At 59.0% G+C, this 16852-nt stretch overlaps 4 protein-coding genes across 4 annotated transcripts; 2 read left to right on the top strand and 2 right to left on the bottom strand.

Annotated features, from left to right (window-relative positions):
* Positions 1-2180: 2180 nt before the first annotated feature.
* CMQ_6551 (siderophore biosynthesis protein) lies at positions 2181-5998 on the top strand (the record flags this gene model as incomplete). The annotated part of the gene is made up of 4 exons (XM_014320237.1): positions 2181-2460; positions 2533-3449; positions 4190-5826; positions 5881-5998. The coding sequence occupies 4 exons, from the start codon at positions 2181-2183 to the stop codon at positions 5996-5998; spliced, it is 2952 nt and encodes a 983-aa protein (XP_014175712.1).
* Positions 5999-6230: 232 nt separating this feature from the next.
* Positions 6231-7749, bottom strand: CMQ_6746 (negative regulator of DNA transposition protein; the record flags this gene model as incomplete). The annotated part of the gene is made up of 2 exons (XM_014320432.1): positions 6231-7234; positions 7296-7749. The coding sequence occupies 2 exons, from the start codon at positions 7747-7749 to the stop codon at positions 6231-6233; spliced, it is 1458 nt and encodes a 485-aa protein (XP_014175907.1).
* Positions 7750-9770: 2021 nt separating this feature from the next.
* CMQ_6611 (pheromone-regulated multispanning membrane protein) lies at positions 9771-12110 on the top strand (the record flags this gene model as incomplete). The annotated part of the gene is made up of 1 exon (XM_014320297.1): positions 9771-12110. One exon carries the CDS (start codon positions 9771-9773, stop codon positions 12108-12110), a length of 2340 nt encoding a protein of 779 aa, XP_014175772.1.
* Positions 12111-12478: 368 nt separating this feature from the next.
* Positions 12479-16360, bottom strand: CMQ_6567 (uncharacterized protein; the record flags this gene model as incomplete). The annotated part of the gene is made up of 3 exons (XM_014320253.1): positions 12479-14167; positions 14525-15963; positions 16027-16360. The coding sequence occupies 3 exons, from the start codon at positions 16358-16360 to the stop codon at positions 12479-12481; spliced, it is 3462 nt and encodes a 1153-aa protein (XP_014175728.1).
* Positions 16361-16852: the final 492 nt, after the last annotated feature.

The following is a 16852-nucleotide window of genomic DNA, read 5'->3' as shown; positions in this document are numbered from 1 at the left end:
ACCTGTAACGGCCAAGATGCGACAAATTCGTACCTGTCTCCTGCCTATCTCGATCTACTTGCGCTGTCCTCCTTCTGTATCGTGCCCCATCGACTGTGACGGGCCGCGCTATTCTTACTTCTCCTCGCCCCAGAAGGGGAACCCCCCCCCCCCCAAATGTCCCCTGTGATCGCCGACTGGAGAAAGGCCCCGTAAAACGATGCTACGGAGTTCGTAATTTAATTTGGCCGAAGCTCGCCGATTGCCAGCCTTTTTACACGCGAACCCAGAGGCGGGGCGGCCTTCCAGAAGGGGAAGGCCCTAGAAAAAGGCACCAGAAACACCCCTGTTTCTGGAAGGCTTCTAGAAGGCTTCTGTTTCCGTCCAGTGCTCTAAACGCGGCTTTCCCATTTGTCGATGCAACGATACCGCCGGATTGGACGGATCCCCTGTCCGACATTCGTACGTGGCCATGTCAACACGCTGCCGGCATACGACGTATGCTTCCACATTACATGAACGCATATTTAGAGGTACCGTAGCTGGTCTGTTAGTGGTGAGATTTCCTGTCCCCAGATCCGAGGTTCATGCCCTCCGTAAATTGAGGCTCTAGCGCTCCGCACAAAGTATGGGATGGAACCCGCGTAGGGTAGCGGTAGGCTGAGCAATATTGTACCGTAAAATACATCCGTAGTACGAGCATCGTCTACATAGTACTCGCGTGTATAGTGCGACCAACCATCGGCCTTCTCGTGTCGCAGCAGGCCTCCCAGTCCCATACCCTGTTGCCCCGTCCCGGAGGAGAAGGTCCCGTCTCGCTGCGCATAATCTTGCCTGTTTCGCACTCGAGCGCTGCAAATACTGGGGGTCTATTGCCACCAGTCTGCGGATCTCGGCATCGTTTATATTACGAAACCTGTTGTACGAGTATCTTACTCGTCTGGCTGTCTTCTGGCTACTGTGCCCTTTCATCACCTAGACGCGTGTCGTGCTTGCACAGATCGGCCCATCTTCGCCCTGCTAGCGAGTTTAGGCCGGCTGTACTCATACCCGTACATCGTACTCCGTACATGTTTGAGTATTGAGTACCTCAACAGTATATTCGTACGAGTAAGCCTCCATATTAGCGCGGACACTTGTGGCGAGCAGCACGCCTGGCTTGGAAGGTCGGATGGCGTACGGAGTAGAGGACCGTTAGTCCAGGGGAAAGGGCGGGCGGAACGGCCTGATTCCGCTGTTGCGTAATTGAAATAAAATATATTACAACGGCTGTCATGGTTTTGCAACCAGCCATGGGCACTGGAGGCAGTAGCTTACACCTTTAATTGCAAGCAACGAATCTTAGCACCGACCGCTCTCACCGCTTCTGAAGGAGGTCTAGAGTGTCTTACGATGGAAAGATATCCGAGCTATTCCCAGAATTATCACCGAGAGACTAGAGTAAGCCAACTACCGAAAACACATAAATATTACGCCGACAATCAGCATTGGGAAAAACAAGTAGAAAATTGGAGATCCCGTCTCATGTGTAGTATCAGATCCGCTAGACTGCGCTATTTTTTGCCCTGTGATCGCCGTTGCCTTCCAAGGCCCCCAAACAATTGAAGATTTCATTGTGGCCTCCTGACAGGCCAGCCAACAACGTAAGATGCAAAGGATGGTCGTAGAAATTGTGGAACAGTCCAGGCAATAATTACTGCTTCGTCGGACATGTCTCTTCTAGGAAAAGCTTGATAAATGGATATTGAGGCTGTACAAGCAAGGTAATTATGACTGACGCTGTGGATATCACGAGTGCGTGCGAGTACCAGGGATGGATTAATATATTAGTGAACATCCCAAAAGTGGATGCTTTTCTTTCGCAGATAGGGCTACTAGGTGGAAGCGAAGCCTGCCGGGAGCTCCCAAGTGGGAATGTTCCGAGTGGGAGAAGCTCCAATTGGAAACTTCCAGGGCCAGATAGGACATTTCGTAGGATCAGGACGTTGTAGGCATTATGGATACGGAGTTTTTTTTTACTGGTTCAGGCTGCCAATATGCGCTTGGCAAGGCTCCGGATGACGTCACTGCATTCCTTCCGAAATTAGGCCATTCTATGCGAGTGCTTGTTTTGGCCTCTGCGCGATGATGGAGACAGTGCCAGCGAACGAATCCAGCAAGGCCGCTACGACGTACAGAGTGACCCTGCCCCTGTCGCTACCATGAGCTGCCCCGTTCGCAGGCTGTCGCTACAGCCGAGATTTTTGGCCGAGCAGGCTTCGGACCGCCAGCCAGTGTGGGCATTGCTGCCGGCCAGGCGACTGATAGGGTCTACAGGCACGAGAGGACGCCCGAATCCGTCTGGCAACGATGGCAACGGCCAGGCGGCCAGAAAACGGCAGCAGGAGGTGCGCCGGTCATGGAGTCGAGAAGGGAGAGACCGTTCAGCCACTGTCAGGCCGTCGTCAGCGAGCAAAGAGGTAGTGGTAGCAGCCCAGAAAGGTCGGTAGAGTGGCCATTAGCCGTTGCTAGAGAAGCGAGAGGCTGACTAGTGGGAATGTCCCATTCTCGCAGGAAAGCTATTGACGACACCCACACGGCTTCTCAAGTTCGTTCTCCCACTGCCGCTAGGCTGGCAGAAGGACACGGCTGTAGATGGACCGGACATGCGCATGGAGCCGTTGGCACTGCTAGTGCACCCGCAACAGCCGATGTCCTACGTGGAGCGGCTGATCCTGGCAGAATTGCCGGGCGAGGACGCGACCAACGTGTATTTCCGGGCCGAGAACACGCCAGACGAGGAGGGCCAGAGCAAGGACGGGGGAGGTTCGCACGTGGCGTGGTACTCGGGGCTGGGCCACGAGGCGGCCGAACGACGGGATCCAGACAAGAAGTGGGTGCGATGGAGCAGCAGCACAGAGATTGGCGACTTCATCCGGGAGGCGGCACGAGGACGCGAGTTTGCGATTGAGATCGAGGGGCCGTCAACGGTCGAGGTGCGGGTCAGCGTGCCCTCGTTCAGCGACCGGACGTACTACCAGCGGATGCGGTTGCGGCGGCTGTCGCGAGCGGTGGAGCGGCTGTCGACCGTGAAGCGGGAGTGTGACGAGCTGGCACATCGGGGGGCAAGGCGGCTGGCCAAAGGGGGCTTTGCCACGCTGATGGGCTGGTGGGCGGTGGTGTATTACACGACGTACCAGACGGCGTATGGCTGGTCGGTGATCGAGCCGGTGACGTACCTGGCCGGGCTGGGCGTGATCATGGGCGGCTATCTCTGGTTTCTCTTCATCAGTCGTGACCTGAGCTATCGGGCTGCGATGAACGTGACGGTGCTGCGGCGACAGGCGGCGCTGTACGAGAGTCGTGGCTTTGATGTACGGCGGTGGGACCGGCTGGTGGAGGAGACAAACGGTCTGCGAGCCGAGATCCGGCGGGCAGCAGCTGATTATGATATCGAGTGGGACGAGGAGGCCGATCTGGGTGGAGGGAAGGTGAAGGAGGTCTTGGAGAAAGAGAAGCGGAAGAAGAAGGAGAAGGAGAAGGAGGGCGAGGACGAGGATGAGGATGAGGAGGGCGAGGAGAAAGAAGGCGAGGAGAAAGAAGACGAGGAGAAGGATGGGGAGAAGGAGACGGGAGGTGACAAGGGAAAGGAGTAGAGGAGGTAGGAGAGAAGAGGAGAAGGCGGAGAGAAGGGGAGGACTATGGGGGAGAGAAAGCACGCGGGAGGGCTAGTACGATGGGCAGGAGAACAGACGAGCAGGAGTAGGAGCAGACGCACATAGAATAAGGTAGAACGAGATCAGACATGAGGATAGCTGTCCTGAGACAAGATGCCGATAGATTCAGACGCAAGCATGATTACATAAGCATTGACTTACGATGTTTTTGAACGGCAGGCGCAGTGTGGCGTAGATCGTGACACACGCGTGATGGCAGCACGTGAAGGCAGTCGCCAAACGCGTGAGGATCGTATTCACGTGCAGCAGGCTGGACGTGCCTGCAACCCCTCATCCCCGCCAGGCTCACCCCACCAAGGGGAAGGAAACAGCGCGTCATGTCCCCACTTTCACCCGCTGCGAGGTGATGGTGGAGAGAGGGCCATAGCTTTATTTTTCTGCCTTTTTCCTCTTTATCTATTAGAGGGGATCTGCTTCAGCGCCGAGGTGCGTGGCAATTCCGATCTCGGCCAAAGTGTTGAGAAGCGGTGGTGACTCTGAACGTTGACTGTCAGCGAGGTTCTCTATCTGCGAAGTTCTGCACCCCCGAGCAAAGAGACATCTCACACACCAACGCTGCGATGCCCATCAGCACGATCAATCTGCCAGACGGGCAGATAATCACAGCCAAGCCGGTGTTTGCAGGGCTTTTTTTCAAGTCCAACGAGCTCAATGTGCACCGCACGCCCTTCCCCATCGGCTGGACGACGGTGCTGCACACGGAAGATGACGAGACAGGTGAGACTCCAGGCGAGGTGAGCGGCAGTCCAGGTGGTCGTGGCAGTGTTGGCAGCCAGCCTGGCAGTCCTGGAAGCGCAACGGGCGAGACGGCCGGGCCGGCTCACTCGCACTCGTTCCGGCGGCCGACGTTGCAGAACGACAGCCTGTTTATCTCGAGCATCAGCAACCCGAGCAGCAGCGAGTTCAGGCCGGCAGCGAGCCCGACAAGGCAGATCGCCATGATGCTGTGGATCACGTTATACTGGTACTTCCACCAGCCGGCGCCGGAAGTGCGGCTGCCGCCAACCGCAGCCTCGCGCGGCACCGTTCCAGCCGGCCGGCCTCACGGCGAGTGGCGCATCAGCATCAAGCGTGACGGCGTGCTGCGCGGGCGCAATCTGATCCCCAAGCTCGAGCGCATGGGTCTGATCGCGACGCTCGAGACGGCGGTCCAGGCCACGCCGGCCACGGGCGACAACGACGGCTGGGATCGCATGTACGTGTCCCAGGCCATGTTCTGGCAGATCCCGGCCCACCAGTTCCTCTTCACCCTGCAGCCAATCGTGTCGGCCATCGGTGGCAGCGGAAGCAGCAGCAGCAGCAGCGGCGTTAGGGGCGGCACGTCGTCGTTTCCGGGCTCGCCCACGGCCAGCCGGCCCAGCTCGCCGACCCGGGATGCAGCCCGGACCAGCGGCCTGACGCTGGACGAGGTGGTCGTCCCGGCGTCTGGCGCGATGGTGGTGGTGGCTGCGGGCGGTAGCAGCGAAACGGCAGCAGCAGGCGGCACCGACGAGCTCAAGCCGAGCCTCCCGATCGGCCCCTTCTTTGCGTCGTCGCACCTGCCGGCATACTACCCGCCCAGCCCGCTACGGTACACGATGACGGACGGCGTGCGGCATCCGGCACGACCAAAGCCACCGCGCATGGGCGAGGTGTTCTACACGCGCTTTGTCCCGTCGGTCGGCCAGTACCTGTCGCTGCGCGTGGCGTCGTCGTCGCCGCGGCCGGTGCCGTATGCTGGTCCTGTGGGCCCGCGGCCGCCCTCAGCCGGGGCCCATCTGACGACGCTGAGCGACATGGGCCTGCTGCAGATGTGGCTGTCGAACCCGCGGGTCAGCGCGTTCTGGGGCGACTACGTGCCCGACTTTCTGTCCAGCGCCCTGGCCAGCCGCCACAGCTTCCCGGTCATCGCGCTGTGGGACGGCGTGCCGTTTGGCTATTTTGAGATCTACTGGGTCAAAGAGGACGTGCTGGGCCGCCATGTCGGTGGCGCTGCCATCGACGACTTTGACCGCGGCCTGCACGTCTTCATCGGCGAGGAGTGGGCACGCAGCCGCGTCCAGCAGTGGCTCAGCAGCGTCGTGCACTGGATCCTCACGGCCGATTATCGTACCATGAGCGTGTGCATCGAGCCGCGGGTCGACAACTTGAGGTGCGTTGCGTGTTTGCGTGTTGCCGGTCGTGTTTTCGTTGCTGACAATGCCAGGTTCATCCAACATCTCCAGCTCGGCGGCTTCAACAAGCAGCGCGAGGTCACCTTCCCGCACAAGCAGTCCTGGTTCGGCCGACTGGACCGTGACGGCTGGACCGGGCCAGCTCTTTGAGGCAGCATGGTGAGGCAGTGCCGACCATAAGAACCTCTTGCTGTCCTGCTTGTCTGGTCAAGACCGACGTGAGGACCCTGTTGCTTACCCTGGAAGACAAGCAACTATGTACAAGTAGAAACAAACACACTAAATACTGCAGACACTCAACTCTAGGCGTCATTTTGGCGTCATTTCCATTCTTAGTCATTTCCTTTTGTAGATTATGTTCTCTCCTTACCGGCTGCACCCGCTACTCCTCCGCCTTTCCGACGACGTCGAAGCCCTCTTCTTCCTCTTCTTCCCCGTCTTCCATGTCTTCGTCTTCGTCCTCCTCGTCGCCGTCGCCGTCGTCTTCGTCCTCGTCAACAGACCCGTCGCTGCTACCGGAGCCCCCGCTGTCGTCGTCGCTGCCGGGATCGTAGTCCTCTTCCATCTCGTCTTCTTCGTCTTGTAGCTCCTGTTCCGTCTTGGGCCGTGCTGCTGTCCCCTCCTGCTTGACCCCGTCGGTCGTTTCGGTACCTCCGCCCTCGGCCTCATCTTCAGCCTCGGCCTCGCCTTCGTCGCCATCGCCGTCGCCGTCTTTTGCGTTCTCGGCCAGCTCGCGCTTGGCCTTGCGCCGTTCGGCCATGCTGCGGTCCTGCAGGCCGTGTCGCCGCACGTACGCCTCGTCGATGCTGCCGTAGTCCTCCTGGTCCAGCATGCCGAACTCGACCTCCTCGGTGCGGCCGCCGCCAACATCGACCTCGACGACGACATTAAAGGTGCGCTGCAGCACGTTGGTGTAGCTGACCGCCTCGACACGGTCCAGCGGAAGGAAGAGCAGCGGCTTCTTGAAGCCCCAGAGGATGCCTGTCGGCAGGAAGAAGAGGAAGCCGTCCTTGCTGCCGCGGAAGGCCCGCACGTGCACTGCCTTCTCGCTCGGCCGGTATGCCTGGCGCGCCATGCTGTGAAACACCTTGGCGTCGGTCCTGACGATCTGGCTGCTGCTGGGAAGCCGGCCCTCCAGCGCCCAGTGCAGCAGCGTGTTGTACGCGTCCGCCACTGTCGCCGCCTCGCCCGCTGCCGTGCCGCCCACAGACCCCGGCTTGGGCGCCGCGGCCGGCACGGTGAAGACGAGCGGCTCCGGCAGGCCGGCCGTGCCATTCGGCGTCGTCGTCGTCTTGGAGAGCGATGCCAGCGCCTGGCCGCGCGGCAGGAGCACATAGCTGTGCTGCACCTGCGCCTTGTCGGGCACCGGCACGCAAAAGACGTGTTCTGTCCTGTCAGCTGCCACACAAGACTGCTGGAAAGCGGAGCAGCCGCCATGGACACGTACCAATGTCCGTCCAGGCATAGACGATGCCCTGCACCGGGGCCGTCGTGCCTGCTGCCCGGGCATACAGGTAGTGCTGCGTGAAGCAGAGGTCGAGCTTCTTGCGCTGCGGCATCGACAGCGAGATGTCCTTGATCTCTAGGATGGGTGTCTCGGCCGCCGCCGCTGTCGCCAGCCCGGCTGCCGATACTCCTCCGCCATCTGCCCCTGTTGCCGGGCGTCCAGGCAGGCCTCCGTTTGTGTGTGTGTTGCTGGCTGCGGCCGCGTTGGCCTGCACCCGCCTGCGCTTGACGGCCGGCTCGTCGTCGCCCTGCAGCCGGTCGCACACAAAGCTGGCAATGCTGTTGAAGAGGGCCACACGCGCCGGCGAGTCTGCTGCCTTCTGGATGCCGGTCACGAGGTCTGGTCGCGTCTCAAACGCGAGTCGCAGCCGCTCGGTGTCGAGGCCGGTCGCCATGGCGGAAACGGGACCGAAAAGGAGGATGGGGCGATGTCAGTTGGGCAGGCAGGCAGACCTCGAGCGTTGTCTGCTGTCTCGGCGTCCTGGTTGAACGCGTTCAGGAAGCTAATTAGCGACTTTGGGGCGTCGGCGTTTCATGCTATAATTCTACGGCCTGGTCATGTGACTTCTGCGTATTTGTCACTTCTTTGTCTTGATGTCTTCTCTTTCCTCTTTCCTTTCTTCTCTTGCTTCGCCGTCTTCTTCTGCCTTTTACAAGTCCGTCATCCAGATCTGCGCATGCCATCTGCTCCAGCATCGGCTCGACGCTCTCCTGCAGGTCCTTGTTGTACGTGCTGGCAGACCCTTGAGCGTCATCATGAAGCCGGCCATGTGAGCAACGTCATTGGCCGAATTGGCTGTCGTTAAAGTCACTGGGTTGCCTTATCTGGCAGCAATCAAACGTCCTTGGCAACAGTCGCTCTTTCCGTCACCTGAGCATTACATAGCACAACGAATTAGCCAAAACGATCACATCGAAATCTGTCTATTTTCTCATCCTCCTGGCCTGTTTGTTTCATCTCTTTTCGTCGCCTGAGTCGCGGTTGTCTCGCTGTCTGCTGTCTGCGCCCCGTTCAGCGCAGTGGGGCAGCGGTTGCTGCCGCAAGTCAGCGACCCCTGACAAGCGCTGGCAGCTGAGAGCCAATCGGCCACGGCCAAGGCGTATCAACCCAGACGAGAGCTGACCATGTTCTATTTACTGGCGGTTATCTGCTTGTTTCTAACTTGTTTGCTCACCTGCTTCTGCTTCTTACCAGTGGACGCGTTGACCATTGCGACTGCTTGCACCACGTCGGTGAGAGAGCGCGCACGACAGCCTACGAAAGGTGAGCTGCGCTTTCACGTCTGACAGTCTGTCGCTGTCCAGTGTGCTCATCGTCCTGTCTGTTACTCTTCGGAGCTGCCGACGGCTGTACATTCCGACCAGTCATTCAATTTCGGGAGTCTCGTGTTCTCCGTCCATGTGAGAGGATCATCTTTGCAGTCTCGACCAAACAGTTGGCCCGGTCGAAGTCTCGGAACGCCTGCTATTTCGTGTCAAACGGATCTCTGCCACAGTGAAGGCGATTTCCAAAGCATACAGCTTCGATTGCCATGTGGACAGCAAGGCAGGGAAATGTCACGGTCGTCGATTTGGCGGTGAAACAGCATGCTGACTCGTCACCATGCAGACAAGCACTGACTGTTTGCTTTCAATTCTCGCTTAGCAGCACCGCCCCGAGCTGCTTTCACGAAACACCCAGGCCAGTAGATGGTGATGGACCAGGACCGTGGTCCCGAAATAGCAATTCATGGAAGTTTGGGCTGGACTGCGGCTAAACGCTGGTGCGATTTCTGATTGGCCAGACGTGTCGCTTACAACTCCGCTTTGGGGCAGCCCCACTACAAAGGCCCTTTGACTGCGATTGTCCTCCCATTCACGACCTCAAAACAGACGCCCTCCTGGCCTCACAGGGCGCTGTGAGGCCCTCCGGCCCAGACAGATGGCCCAGAGGCCCGCATGAATCCCTACTGCACATTCCTTTGGTGTCAAACTGCAGTTATTGAGAATGTCGTCCGGTTGCCGCCGTCGCTGTTCATGCGTTCAAATATCAATGAAAGACGACCCGTTTCAATGACCAGCGACCGGATGATTCACTTCCACATTCTCCAATTCGTGCTCACCGTCTTTGTATAGTGATTTTCTTCTCGTCTCTCTTCTTTTCATTTCTTCCCCTTCTTTCTCCATCTTCCTTTTCTCTTTCTCTCGGTTTGACACCGAACTAACTTGTTCGTCTTTGCTACCTACACCTTTTTACCCGCAATACTTAATACGTTGAGGGCCTAGATAGAGCAGTGCTCTTGCTCTCACAATCTTGCGTTTTTTTTCTTTCTATTTCTTCCGAAATTTACATCTTGAACGATAAGATACCGACCACCACACAACCATACAACCATACAAACATCCCGGCACATATTCGGACCAATCTTCATCCAACATGGGGTTCCAACGAGAGAACGACATGGACTCGCACTATCCAGAGGTACCAGACACGCTTAGCATCGACTCTTATGAGATGCAGAATATCAATCTGGCCGCACAGGCACCACCGCCTAAGTACGACTCTGCGGGCAACGTGACCCCGTACCTGGGGCTGCGGGCGCGGCTGTCGCAGGTCTGGCTCAACAGGTGGACGGTGCTCTTGCTGATAATGCTGGTGCGGCTGCTGATGCTTCTGGGCAACCTGCGGAACGACATTGACAACGCTAAGGCAGAGGCGCTGTCGGCGTGCACCAAGGTGGAGGACGCAGGCAGTGCGATGGCGTCGATGCCGCACTACATGTCGGCGGGAGTCAACTCGCTGGCAGCAGACTCGATCTCCAAGGCGGTGCAGGGTGGAGTGGAGCTGTTGATGATGGTGCTGACGGGGGTGCAGCAGCTGATCCTGTTTGTGATCAATATGTACATCGGCACGTACGTGTGTCTGTCGACTGCTCTGATCCACGGAGCGCTGGACGTGGGGATCGGGGCGGCGGACGAAGTGACGAGCGCGATGAACAAGGCGATCAGCGCTGTCACGGGCACGCTGGCCGACGATGTGACGAGCGTGCAGTCGACGATCAACAGCGTGTTCTCGGAAATAGCAAGTTCGGCAAGCGTGTTTGGTAGCTCGCTTACAGCGCCGACGATCAACTTCACGACGCAGCTGGACGAGCTGAAGAACATCCAGGTGTCCGACACGGCGTTTGTCAAGACGCTGGAGACCCTGAACACGTCGATTCCGACGTACGACCAGGCAGAACAGCTGGCGAGTAGCGCGCTCTCGATCCCGTTCGACGCAGTCAAGACGCTGCTCAACAACACTTACGGCAACTACACGTTTGAGGGGTCAGCCTTCCCGGTGGCGAAGAAGCAGGCGCTGACGTTCTGCTCGGACAACGACGTTGTGGCCGACTTCTTTGCGGCGCTGTACGAAGTGGCAAAGCAGGCGCAGACGGCGTTTGTGGCAGTGATAGTGGTGCTGGCGGTATTGGCGTGCGTGCCGATGGCCTGGCAAGAGCTGCGGCGGTTCCGCCAGCAGCAGCGCCGACCACGTCTGCTGACCGAGCAGGGCTTCGACCCGATGGACGTGGTCTACATCGCGTCGAGGCCGTTCACAGCGGGTGTGGGGATCTGGCTGGCGAATCGGCGATGGCTGTCGGGGTCGCCCAAGCGACAGCTGCTGGTGCGATGGACGACGGCATACGCGACGACGATGCCGGCGCTGTTTGTGCTCTCGCTGGCGGTCGTCGGCTTTGTCTCGTGTCTGTGCCAGGCACTGCTGCTGCGGGCAGTTCAGCGGGAGACGCCGGCTCTGGCGGCCGAGGTGGGCGACTTTGCCGGGTCGGTGGTGCAGACGCTGCAGAACGTGTCGACAGCCTGGGCGGATGACGGGAACGCGGTGCTGCTGGAGTTCCAGAACCACATCAACGACGACCTGCTGGGCTACGTGACCAACGCGACGACGGCAATCAACGACACGCTCAACGTCTTCACGGACGAAATCAACAGCGCGATTACGGCGGCCTTTAATGGCACGGTGCTCTACACCACGGTGCAGCAGGTAGTCTATTGCCTGATCGGCATCAAGATCAACACGGTCGAGGAGGGTCTGACGTGGGTGCACGACCACGCACGTGTGACGATGCCGCAGTTCCCGACTGACGTCTTTTCCGTCGGCGCCAACGAGTCGCTCACGACTGACGGCGGCCAGACGACCTTTCTGGCAACGGGCAGCAGCGTCACGTCGGACGAGATCACCGCGGCCGTGGCCAAGGTGGTAGCCTTTCTGCACAGCGGACTGGTGCAGGAGGCGCTGCTTTCGACCGCGCTGTTGCTGGTCTACGTCATCGTCGTGTTGATCGGCGTGGTGCGAGCAACCGCAGCCCTGGCGATGCGTGATCGCTCGCGTGCCGAAGGTGGCCAGCGCTGGTTCGCCGAAGGCGTCTCGGGGCCGCAGCAGCCCTCCGGCCGGATGTCGGGTCGAATGCCGAGAGGGATGTCGAGAGCGAGAGGACCGTCTAGGGGATCGATTGTTTTTCCTCGCTTTGACACGGCCGAGAGCGCAGCGACCGACGACCAGATGGCGGCTTCGGTGCGCGACGAGAAGCTGAGGCTCAAGCTGGGACCAGTGCTGCCAGTGCGCGTGGCTACCAGCCGACAGGTCGAGACCAAGACGGGCCAATGGCGCAGCAGCAGCTATGGTGATGTGGAGGACGTCGAGGACGTGGACGACGTCGAGTACAGCCTCGGCCCCGACGACACTAAGCTGGTCACATACGCGGCGAAGCGCCACTAGAACCGGCTGCCGCCACCGCAGTATGAGGAGCGATGGATGTGAGGGATTCGAGGGATTTGAAGGGTCTTGTGTTTTATTTAATACCCGGCGTTACATGGTTGGATTTCTTGGAGATTTCTTGGAACTTTTACACCTCGGTTGGTATGTCTTTCTGGTGGCATCGCATTAGAACAAGACGGCTGCATGTATTTGTATGATATTAAAAGCATCTGAACACGACTGACGCCTGATCCGACCAGAGAATAGAAAGAAGCAAAAACAAGACGCCCAAAGAGTTACATGTGAAATTGTATCCGTGTCGCCGTAGTCCTGTCGTGGTTGCCGTCATTCCTCGTCCCTTCTTCTCTACCTGTGCCCGCTTCATATCCTCATATCCTTCCGGCTCGTCGTTTCGGTGCCGGCGTGCCGTTCCCGCTGATTCCCATGCTCAGTATGTTTGTCCGCCGTGTTGCCATCCGCGGCATAGCCAACTTGCTCTGGCCAGCAGCATCCGCAGCTGCTGTCGCTGCAGTCGTCGCCTTTGCTGCCGTTCCCTTGGCCGCCATCGCCTTGACCGCCGTCGCCTTGACAGCTGTCGCCTTGACTGCCGTTCCCTTGACTGCCAAAGTCTTGGCTGCTGTTGGCTTCACAGCCGACGATTTCGCTGCCGCGGCCGCAGCCGATAGAAGAGCCTTGCGGGGCGTTGGTAGCTGCAGCCGAGACGTCCGCGTCGTCCGCCGCGGTATGGCCTTTTTCTTCGCCGGCTCGGCCGTCGCTGTTGCTGTTGCTGTTGCTATTGCAGAATCCACCACGGTCGCTTCCTCCGTCGGTTCAGCCACAGACACTACAGCTCCGACGTCCACAGCCACATCAACAGCCACCTCATCAGCCACAGCAGCCGTTGCTGGCGCCTCGTTCGGCTGCTTCTCCTGGACGTCTGCACAGGACTCGGCTTCCGCGACCTTCTCCACGTGTTCGACCCTTTCCGCCACCTGCTCCTTCTCTTCCTTTGACCCCTTTGCTCCCTTGTCGGTCTTGTCCTTCTTTCCTTTGCCCTTGTCCTTCTTGCTCTTGCCTTCGCGGCCTTGTACCCGGACTAGCTCTTCAGCCCAGCGAACAGTCTTTGCTTTGCAACTTTTCGAGTCTTTGTTCTCGTCGTTTTCTTCGTCCTTGTTGTCGTCCTTGATCTCGCCCTCAACCTCACCCTGGTCTCCGCTCTCTTTGTCCTTGTCTTCGCTTTCACTCCCCCCTTCTGCCGTGTCAGTGACCGACTTCTGATTCTTCTGGCCCTTCTGGCTCTTCTCACCCTTTGTCTTTCTCCCCTTTCCTCCCTTCCCCCCCTTCTTCCCCTTTAACTCCTGCGCCTGTCGTGCCAACACGGCCGACGGATGTTCTGCGCCGGCCCTGTTCTTGCGCGTGTTTACTCGCGTGATCGCTGCCACGTCCTTCTCGCCTGTGCGCCTCAACACCAACCCCGTCACGTGACCTTCATCGCCGTGGAGGTTCAACGAACCCGGCAGCCGTACCGGCAGCAGAGACAGCGCACCGCTACTTCCAGCCAACACCGCCGCTGCTGCTGCCGACTTGGCTGTCTGGCTGCTGCGTGTTGTCCGCTTCGACCGTCGCAGCCCTGCCTCCTCTGCCGTGGCCGCTTCCGTCGTCGTTTCCACAGTTTCCGCAGTTGTCGCAGCATCGGCACTTCCAACATCCACATTCTCACCAGCCGGCAGAAACTCTGGGTTGAAGATGCCTCCTGTATCCGCCTCCATCTTCTTGCGCCGTCTCTTCGGCCGCGGCGGCGACGCGTCTTCCAGCGACGGCGCACTCAGCAGGTCACGCAATCGATGTGTCTTTCCGGCCTTGGCCTCCTTGTCGCCGCTGCTGCTATTGCTGCTGCCGCCATCGAGGAGGCTCTTCCGCTTCTTCCGCGGACTTGGACTCGCGTTAAGGTCCTTCTTCGCAAATGGCATCCGGTTCTTCATCAGCGACGAAGACGGCGACGAAGACGCCTCGTCTGCCTTCTTCGATACCGGCGAACCCGACGACGATGCGGTCGACCCGATTGACCCCGACTTCCGCTTCGGCCGCAGGTGCGTCCTCTGCTTCAATATCGCTGCCGGCATTTCGGCTGTCCCTGGTGCTGCTATTGCGGCTCTTGCTGCGGCTGCTGCTGCTGCGGCTGCTTTCGCTGTCTTGTCGGCCTTCACTCGCGTCACAAACTTGCGCAGCATCTCTGTCTCCGAGTCGTCCTGAGCTGAGAGGCTGTCTTCGCTCAGGTCCTGCAGCTCAGTCGTCATCGTCGCTGTTGCGTCCTCGTAGCCTTCGTAGTCGTCTTCCTCTTCTTCCTCCTCTTCGTCTGCGTTAGCGATGCCGGAACAGCCCGCAGCTCTGCCTGCTGGCGAAAGACAGCCCGGTGAGCGCAGATGCGTGCTCACAAACGGCTCAGGTGTGTTGGGCACGTCGTCGTCGTTGCCGGCATCGTCGCTCTGCTGCTGCTGCTCGAGGACAGAGTCGTCCCCCTCAGTCTCCTCGGCATCCGAGTCGATCTCCATTGCCAGCGGCGGTATCGCAGAACCCCCAACGAACCGAGCTGTGCCATATTCCAACGTGTCGTCGGGCACCAACGGTGCCAACAGTGCCAAATTCTGACCAGTAGCATCACGAGACCCTGCAGCAGTCATGTTCGGCGATTGCGGCAGTTCCTCGTCATCAAATTGTCCGCTTCTGCTAGCGGTGTCAGGAGACGACATTAACTTCGGCCGAACATCGGAATCAGCAGCTGACGTTTCGGCCAGGTCAAAGTGCAGCGTCTCGTCCGTCACGACCTCATTCTCTGATGTCAGTCCGCTGTCGGGTGGAGAGGCTGCCCTGTTTGGCTCCGCGTTGCCAGCTGTCAGTGGATAGATGGGAGGATTAGCACCGAAAATGTCCAGATTTTCGCGCACGTCCACGACGACGGGTTCTTCGCGCATCACGCTGCTTTCCTCTTCCAGCACCATTAACAGGCCACTGCTAGCGCTTGCCGTCTCTTCCTGCAGCTGCAACGCTGCGTCCTCGTGCACAAGCCGGTCCGCCTCGCAATCGCTACTGCGCCGCCCTGCCCAACTCTCTGCGCCCGTTCCTGGATGGGCGCTGTGGCGGCGAGCCGACTTCTTGGACTTTGGCACCAGCAGCTCGGCACCCATGCTTCTGCGTGCATGTCTTGCTCTCCCGGCACTCAGTCTTTTCTCCACCGCGGCTTCCGTCCATTTCTCGCTGTGTCTGCCGCTGTGCAGAGATCTGCGCCGTCGTCTCTCATGCGCCGGCTCCGTGACTGTCTCGGGAACGGCCTGGTCGAAGATTATAAGCGGAGCGGGCGCGTCGTCTGGAGGCGCCACCGCATCGTGCTCCTTGAGGATGATCGATTCGCGGACTGTGCTGACCGGTGCCAACAGAGTGTCGCTCATCTTAAAAGGCTTTAGCGGCGACGATGCTGGGGCGTTGAGGGTAGATGCTTTCGCCGGGCGAAGAGGACTGTCCATGTCTATAGCCTCCATCTGGTCAAATCTTTGTCTGGCCGGCATGCTGTACCTGCGACTTGCCCGACGCTTCCGCCGCGTTGCGATGTGTGACATGTCCGTCTCGTCCACGTGAATCTCAATTTCCAGCTGAGGCTTTTCTTCGACAATCACGCTCTCAGGCAGAGGCTGAGGCTTGGACGTTTTTGTCGCAGCTTTCGCCCACATAGGCTGTAGTGGTTTACGGTTGCTGCTCCTCTTTCTCGGGACCACCTTGAGACTGTCCTCGGCAAAAGTTGCTGTCCGGCGTGTAGGTCGCAGATGGATGGTGTTCGTCGCGTCCGTGATGCCCACGGCTGTCGCAGTTGCCACGGCTTCTGTTGGCAATGGTGTCAGCATCTCCGTTCCTCGCGGTCTCCGGGCCAAGCGCTGCCACATACCTCTAGCTTCTGAAAGCACCATCTCTACATCTGCATACTGCACGTCCTGTGGGTGCCACTGCGCCTCCGCCCACACGGGCACGTGTCGAAGCTCACGTCTGCGCTTCCTCGGGCTGCGGCTGTCGGACTGCAGCTCACGCACTGCCGCCAAGTATCGGTCGTCGTCTTGTGAGGGCGCCATACCGCCGACCCGCTTCCATATTTTGCGCAGGCCAAGACTGCTGGTCGTCGCAGACACGGCCACGCGCTGCCACGCTCGGGGGTGTGGGAGTGGAGGTGCGGCAAAGTTGGCCGCTGTGATAGTGCTCGCGAGGTCTGCCTTGAATCCAGGCATGCTTTTGCAACTTAGTACAATCGCGTGCTTCGACATCCGATCGGGCTTTCATCGCCGTCTGCTGTGGCGGGTCTTGCTTCATACCTGGCACCTTGGTGGCAATCGTCACTACCCGACTGGACTCGCTTTGCTTCTCGCAAGCTCGCGCGACTCGCCATCGTGTCTCGTGATGGCGGCTTTGTTTAATACTGGTGTTGTAGATGCATACAAAAATGGTTCTTTTCAGTAGTCTTGTGGGCTAGCAGATGTCTGGGTGAAAGGATGTAGCGATTTGCATGTCTTAACTGTGTTGTTGGTGGAGAGGAGGGGGGTGGGAGAACGCGTCAAGCACGCTCTGATCTGCCGGGAAACTCTAATATTATGCAGAGCATTTCCCTGAATATGGGGTCAATTCTGCTTTGTTTACGCTGCACCGCCGACCAATCAGCAGCAGCCTGGCAGAGTTGCTCTTTAACTGCATGCCAGATGCGGCATAGCTCAATCGAGATGGCA

This window comes from Grosmannia clavigera, assembly GCF_000143105.1.
Source record: "Grosmannia clavigera kw1407 unplaced genomic scaffold GCSC_108, whole genome shotgun sequence".
Taxonomy (NCBI): domain Eukaryota; kingdom Fungi; phylum Ascomycota; class Sordariomycetes; order Ophiostomatales; family Ophiostomataceae; genus Leptographium; species Leptographium clavigerum.
The sequence above is the reverse complement of the archived record's forward strand: the minus strand, read 5'-3'. Positions and strand labels throughout refer to the sequence as shown.